Source organism: Notolabrus celidotus, chromosome 5 (genome assembly GCF_009762535.1).
Source record: "Notolabrus celidotus isolate fNotCel1 chromosome 5, fNotCel1.pri, whole genome shotgun sequence".
Classification (NCBI taxonomy): Eukaryota; Metazoa; Chordata; class Actinopteri; order Labriformes; family Labridae; genus Notolabrus; species Notolabrus celidotus.
The window spans coordinates 13,575,076-13,582,815 of NC_048276.1; the positions used below are offsets into that span (position 1 = coordinate 13,575,076).

Genomic DNA, 7,740 nt, shown 5'->3' on the forward strand with positions numbered 1-7,740 from the left:
AAATATATTTTGATTAATTCAAACAGTTTTTTGGAAGGTATCTCTTTATCTAATATAACTTAAGTATGTTGGATCTTTCTCTGTCTTTGAGTTATATAAACTCTGAAAAATCTGCACATCAGTTTGCAGATATTTCTTAAAAAGAAAAAGAAAGCAGAAAAATCTAAATTTTTGGATATACAGAAACTAAAGGTTGGATTTAGTAAAGGTTATCTTTATGAGGAACTTTGATACAGTTCTACTCTGAGATGATAACTTTTGAAGGATCTTGTGAAGCTGGGTGAAGTGTAGTTGCAGGTTCCAAGCAGCACAGTGTGATTGCCTTAAAGTAAACAACGTTAGGGTGCAACACCATAGCCTTCCAGTGGGTGGCACATTTAACCTATGTACTCTTTGCACTAATTAGTCAGTAGAAATAATGTTTATTGAGTATGATACATACAAAATCTACAGCAACACATAGCAATCACCCTAAATAAAGAGTTTGACATTCACAATACATACGTGCCAAAACAGTTTACAGTGCACAAAACCTATAAAAACGTGGCGATTCAATTCACTCACAGTGAAGTCATAGTCAGATTTACTCCTGAATACAATTTAATCAACAGAGATAAAAGGAACTTCTGCTTTGGCCTTAACTCCTGTACAAAACGTCAGCTTATTCACTTTGCAGTAATTTCTCAAACTCAATCCTGAGAGAGGACGGCTCCAAAGGCGTTTAACCTTTTTGTAGAGAAAATGGATGATTTAATACCAAAGGTGACCAGATTATTTTGTTGGCATAGCCTTAAGACATGTTCTGTACTGAAAGGGTGCAACACTCATCAATCAGAGGACCTGAGGAAGGTTTGAGGACACATGAACAACAACACTTCATGTTGTGAATAAAATAAATACAAATGAAAAGTTAAACTGAAGAACATCTGTAAAACAGTTTTAAAGGAATATATGGATGAAATTTTTGATTGTCATCTAATCCTTGTTTACCACAGTATATACACATGAAAAATCATAAAACAAATAATTAAGAATAAATGAAAACAACACATCCCAAAATCAAGTGTACCCTTCTTGAAATAATGTACAGTGATCTGAATTCTGTAAATGCTGCCATCTTATAGCAGCCTTTATGTTAAAGGCTGTATATAATCTCTCTCAAATGTTCAGTCTGGTCAATCTGCCATGCAGCTCTCCTTCCCCAGTCACCTCTCAGACATAAGCATTTCTTCCATAATGGCTTGGTGCTGTCTGAGACGTTGCCACAGTTGACAGCACATGTCCTCTAGAGGGTGGCTGGTATGGATATGGCCTAAAAAAAAGTAATATACAGTATGTGTTTGAAAATTGGAAGCACTTTCATAGTACCCAGTGAACTATTATTTATAACTTCAACAATAGGTACTCACCCTTTTTCATCAGGGTTTTTAAATTTGCACGCACACATCAGGCAGGAACCCCCACACATAGCCAGTGTGGCTGAGGACCAGCCGATATACAGGCCCTCTCCAATCTCATACCTGCGATACAACAACATAAAGATTTTGATTTGTCACTATTGAATCTACCATAATAACTGCATGACTGTAATTGAGGTTCTTTGAATACTGACGGAGATTGTATTGACTTACTTTGTCCCGGGATAAAACTGGTCAAAGAACTGCTGTGTGATGTTAGCTGCGTACCAGGACACAGCAATCATGGTGCAAATACCTACGAAACATAATTTACTACTTAAGTCGAGTGTTTGCTCAGTGTATCTAGTTATTTCAGAACAAAAGGAGAATTACTAAGTCAATAAAATAAAGATAGATATGAAGCAGTAAGGCTTAATGGCCTTTCAAACTGAACTAATGAATGAGTAGTTGACCTCTAACTGCTCCACTTTTTGAAAGGCATGTTTCGTGCCCCAATCCAAATAGGTGTGGTAATATGCTTTGGAGCATCAGCCAGTTTGTTAGGATTAAGATAACCTCTTGAAATGTAAGCTGATAGCTTGTCTTTTGTACACAAAGATTGATTGGGGCAGCAAACATGGATTGCCTATTTGTGTGTTTTTTGCTTAGATTATGTTGAAACTCTTCATACATTTTTAGTGCATCTCATGTTGAAATAATTTGCAGTTTGACTTAATGTTGGAGACCAGACATTCCCCTACATTCATTAAAAGGGCAGACACCTTGTCTTCAATAAGCACAACAAATTTAAAGTGACTTCAAACCCAACATTTTCTTGCTTCTTGATGTAGCATGTTCATTAAATCCAATCCCCAAGTAGTTACCTTGTAGCAAAAAGCATACTCCTCCGATTGCAGCAATCCTCCCCTTCAAGATGTAGTTTTCTCCTCCTATTTTTGAGCACTTCATTCCTATGAGAGTGGCCACAAGCCCAAATGTCCCAAACACAATGGCAGCAATCATGAGTGCCCGGGATGCTTGAATGTACCCTGTATTAAAACATTAAGAATAGGTCTATTATGACATCGTTCATGGAATTAATAAGACACATCATTAGCCCAGTAAAGGGTAATATTACATTTAACTTATTGTGTAAAAAAACTGCTCAGCTGCTGAGATGATATTACAAAAAGAAAAGACTCATGGTGAAGCAGGTGTGACACTCACTGATATTAAGCCCGGTCTTTGTAGAGCCTGTTTGTGTTCAATAAACACAACAAGGCTCTATTGACATGACTGCAAAGCCCAGGTCTGAAAGGTGGTTAATCACGGTATCCATTGAGGTGTGTTCAATACTCATTATGACTCAGTGGATGATTAATGTCCCTCAGAACGGTTTCAATGGCAGAGGCTCAACATACTTGTTGTGATTCAATGTTCTAATTTGTTTTATTTTATATTGAAATGATTGTAAGAGTTAGGAAACAAAACTTTAGCCTGAACACTTAACCCGAAACTGTCTATCAATCCATCAGAGCATTTGGATTTTGTATTCAGTGAAAAAGGATTGACCAAAGGGTGCCTACAGATTTAATTCCTGACTACTATACCTACACAACACCATTCTGTTCATTTTTACAAAAAAAGAACAAAAAAGAAAAGAAGCATTTCTTTGAATTTCAACCAGTGAGTTTGTTTTAGTCCTTGTTTACTGCAGGGCTTGAAAAAAGCTTTACGTCATAACCCAAGACCAGGGCTAGGCATCCAGATTCACGTGTTTCACATGATATGGATAAATATGTCTCAGTGCGTTAATAAATGTTTACACAAATATATTATGAGTAACACGTAGGCAGGCACTTAATGCCAACGTAGTTATAGGCTACAGGTATTCATTTTATTGTTCTATTGTTCTTAGATTATCTCAGTATCTGTTTGTCTGAGTTCATAATGGTTGCTCTTGCTTATCCTCTGTCACCCTATCATATCTTATATGACCCCTCGTTACTTCTGATTACAACCACTACAGTAGAATGCTATTGATAGCTTTTATAGCTACACCAAGGTCCCATGGTATCAAGAAAAGCGATGGCAAATGAGGACAGCCATTCCTGGAATGTTTTAGGTTGAACCAGAGGTACTAGAGTCAGCTACATTCAATTTGGATCTTCAGGGCTTAGTCAGTACTCTTATCGAAAGCAATTTTAGGTGGAATACTTGGTTGCTCAAAAAGTAAAGTCTGTCTTGTTTTTCACATCACAGTCTTCAAGCTTGTTTCCTTGTGTTGGTAGATTAGCAGTTCAGATTGATAAGAAGTCATCAATACTAAGACGATTTCTGTGTCGACAACATACCATTAAGTGCGAGCAAAGATGGAAAATCCCTGCAGTTGTGAACCCCTGTAGAGTCAGTTGCACAGGACATCCATAGATTTTCATAGATGGTTGAGGTGGTGATAACATTACCGTCCACCGACGAAACCTTCCAGTATCGATTTGGAAGAGCAACGCCAACCATCAGCCAGCCAAGAAACCCCAAAAAGAAGGCAAAAACTTCCACTATTGCATTCATATTTTCTTGTCTCTGGCTACCCGCGTCAAGTTATCCAAAGAAAGAAACCCTTTTTATCAATGCTGACTCCCTGAGTTATCTTCAAACGTGTGGTTTTGGTCGTCCCACAGTCTCAATATGCCGCACCAGTTTCTACCAACCCATGAGCAAAGATGCTAGAAAACAACAAATCAATGATTAATTCCAAATAGTTTACTTATGATATCCCCTATTGTTCAGAACTCTATTGAGCCTTTTCAAAGACTCTAAATGTTTACTCAACTTGAGAGACCACAGAGCAGCCAAGTCCAACCTTCAAACATGCTCACTAACGTCTATAGACTTAAAGCCATTTTTCACCATTTGACGTTTCCTTTGAACACTGTGTCAATAATATGGAAACATTATTGATGGGATTCAAGTCAGGATCTGGCTCCTCACCTGACCCTGAGTCAAAAAGATGATGGGAAGTTCGTGTCATTAGGGACTGAGGGTGAACTGTCACTTATTGACCTGCAGAAGACATGCCTCGTTCCTAAACCTGTTTGCTTTCTGACAGCTTAGCCCAAAAGACTTGTCTTCATTGGTTAAACAAATGCAGGGTTGCTCACTGGCCTGTATTATCATAGTAAAGGGGTACCACTGCAGCCTTGTAGCCCCCAAAATGTTGTACTCTACCATTTATAGCTTAATGCAAAAATGAAGAACTGTATGACTGAACCACTTAGACTCAGTGTATCTTTAATAGACTTTCTGATTTAAGTGGATTTTTTTCCTGGATTACACCATCATTTTAGAAGTACAGATGTGCTCATAAGTTTACATACCCTGGCAGAATTAGTGATTTTTTTTGGCCATTTTTCAGAGAATATGAAGGGTAAGAGAAAAACTTTTAATAATAATGCATTTTATTTATAGGTGCCTTTCTTGGCACTTAAGGTCACCTTACAACATTAAAACAAACAGAGTTTAACAAACAGTAAATAAAATACAATTTAACTTTTTTTCCCACTCATGGTTAGTAGTTGGTTGAAACAACATTTTTATCAAACAACTGTGTTTACTCTTTTTATATCATAAAGACAACAGAAACGACCCAAGAAACCATACATTCTACCAGGGTATGTAAACTTATGTGCACAACTGTATATAGTCTTGCTAACAGGAATGACATTCTCACAGGAACAACTCAGTTTGACTGCTTATAGGATGAAGTTTGCAATGACCAAAAATAAACAGGTAGTGTTCAATAAATTACAGGGGGAAAAGAAGTTCATGCAAAATGATCATTTATTTAATGTAATGATAATTTGACTGTAATAAAGTAAAGAATATACATTTTAATACAATTAATACTAACATTTTGAATTTAACTGATCTATTGAGATTGTTTATTTAACACTAAAATGTAATCAGTGCAATCGCAACCTTTAGACAATTTTTAACAGTGAATCTCCTGTTATACAACTTTGAACTTCATAAACTTCATTGAGTTACTGGATTGCACAGCTGCAGCTTACTGGAGATTAGAGTACAGTGTCAGATAGATCTATTGCCAAGTAGGCTTTCAAACACCAGGAATGTGATACAGTGGTGCATAAGAATAAATACTGTAGAATTTAGGGAATAGTTTCAAGCATTGCTTTAAGAATTGCATTTGGAATGTGCCATGTGATTCTGTGGATAGTTCACAGTTATTTACACTGCTGGATTAAAGTTCATGCCTCTACCATTTTAAGAATGATAGCCTTTGTTTTTCTTTATTCATATTTCTTGTTTTCTCTTTGGTGCTTTGTGATTCTATGTGATTGTTGCAGTAGTTAAGACTTTAGATAAAAGCTAAACCTCAACCAACCAAATAATAATGAGCTTTCTTTTTCTGTTTTATTAACTTATTTATTGTCTTTTGCTCTGAGTAGCTCTATATAGTTCAAAATAATTTAGACTATTCTATATAAATCATTACCTTAATCATACAAAGAAAAATAAGCTGTGCGTTTCAGTTTGATGGTGAAGATTAGAAAATGCATAGTCAGCTATTACATATAGCTGAATCATCAGAACAAATGTAAAGCATAACTTATAATTTGAACAAAAACCAATACTAATCATGCAAATAGAGTGTTATACAGTTACTGTGAAATTTTTTGAAGGATTTTTCAAACAGCAATTTCAAACCAAGGGATCGTTCAAGAGTCTGGTACTGTGTGAGTTTATTATCATGAAAAGGCTGATAAAAAAATTACACTTTAACTTACCTGGAAGAGCAAAAAGAGATGGAAAGTCTCGACAGTTGTAGATCCCAGTTGAATCACTTGCACAAGACATCCAGAGGTTCTCATAGATTGTGGAGGTTGTGATAACGCTGCCTTCTGTGGTGGACTCTTTCCAATACTGATCTTGCAGTGATACTAAAATCAATACCCAGCTTGAAAATCCTAGAAAAAGTGCTACAATCTCAATGATCTCTTTCATCTTGAAATATTTTTTCTCCTAGAAATGAACAAAACAAATAGATATTACCACTGCGAGGAGCTCTATTCACAACTCCTATATCTGACATACATTTTGGGAGTGTGAGAGCTGACTCAGGGTTTTTTTCATGTGCACTCAAACCTGGACTAATTTGAACATTGATTTGTTGGCTGTACCTACATTATAAGTCTGCTATTCCCGCCCAAAATTGATGACATTACACGTGCCTGGCATGTTACCATAGAAATGTAAGTATACAATGATTTTTTTTTCCTCTTTTCATTGACACTGGAGGCAGGGTTTGAGGTATTTGATATATTTTCACAGCTTTAAATATGTGACTTGAGAGAAGTTTAATGACTAATAATTTTTCAATAATTGCTTAAAATCTTCTTTAAGAGACAATATAACAATGGGTGGTTTTATTCAGTTTGCATTTATGGGTAGACATAATTGTAAAATGTATTTTATCAAGATGCAGGCTGAAATAAATCTGATAAAGTGGAAGGGCGTTGTTTTATTGGGGTTTAATCTATGTTTATCATCTTGTCCTCCTGCCTGTAAATTTGAAATGGTAGCTTGTGATTTTAGGGAGATCAGTTCAGGCTTCATAAGCAAATACTACTAATGTGGAAATAGTGAATAGAGGTCAAAGCTGGGTAAGGTGGTTGATTTATTGAAGGCAGAAAGTGTCTATTTTAGTTGTGGTTAAGCATTAACTAGGCTGCAGGGGAACAAAAGACTTTAAAATCTTGCACTCTGTAAATCTTTTTTTTTGCTTGAGCGTATGGATTTAACATTGATGTCTTTCTTTTGAAATGTTGTGTTTAAATAGTACAGTGCTGTCACCTGAAAGGCCAGTCTGTACTTACACGCCCTTAAAATTGATTGGTTGGCTCTGTACTGTAAGGAACATATGGAAGTATGCAACAATATAAGAAATAAGTTGTTGGTTTTTAATTTGTTTTACCTGTCACTGGCAAGTCACTGAACATCAGTGTTGTACCAGCCATTCGTGTCTTGTGTGTGCCACTTCTGAAACATGGAGTCACTGTAACCTTACATTAGAAATATCAATGACCCTGTGAAGATGGTTTTATAAAAGTAAACAGAGATGTTTACCCTCATTATGGGAAATCTTACACTTGTCCTTTACAGTCTATATCTTATCGGATGGAGATTTTCTTTTGCCCGACCGGCAATCAGAAGCACGGTTCAAAGTACTGTCATATATTAACAGTAATGTACCATCATTAGGGCTTTAAATCATAATCATTTGTCTGTTAATATTTTATTTCCTTGCCCTGCCCTCTGTAAG

General features: G+C 36.1%; 1 protein-coding gene across 1 annotated transcript; it reads right to left on the bottom strand.

Annotated features, from left to right (window-relative positions):
- Positions 1–447: 447 nt before the first annotated feature.
- Positions 448–6,422, bottom strand: cldn15b (claudin 15b). The gene is made up of 5 exons (XM_034684271.1): positions 6,206–6,422; positions 2,282–2,446; positions 1,632–1,713; positions 1,410–1,520; positions 448–1,312 (listed from the first exon to the last, which is right to left on the bottom strand). The coding sequence occupies exons 1-5, from the start codon at positions 6,420–6,422 to the stop codon at positions 1,213–1,215; spliced, it is 675 nt and encodes a 224-aa protein (XP_034540162.1). The 3' UTR covers positions 448–1,212.
- Between the last annotated feature and the right edge of the window lie 1,318 nt (positions 6,423–7,740).

Excerpts from the sequence above, each read along its gene's own strand:
- cldn15b (XM_034684271.1), bottom strand. The coding sequence starts at position 6,422 with ATGAAAGAGATCATTGAGATTGTAGCACTTTTTCTAGGATTTTCAAGC. Across the intron at positions 2,447-6,205 it reads ATCTCTTTTTGCTCTTCCAG|GGTACATTCAAGCATCCCGG; the intron begins GTAAGTTAAAGT and ends GTTTTAATACAG. Across the intron at positions 1,313-1,409 it reads AAAAACCCTGATGAAAAAGG|GCCATATCCATACCAGCCAC; the intron begins GTGAGTACCTAT and ends ACTTTTTTTTAG.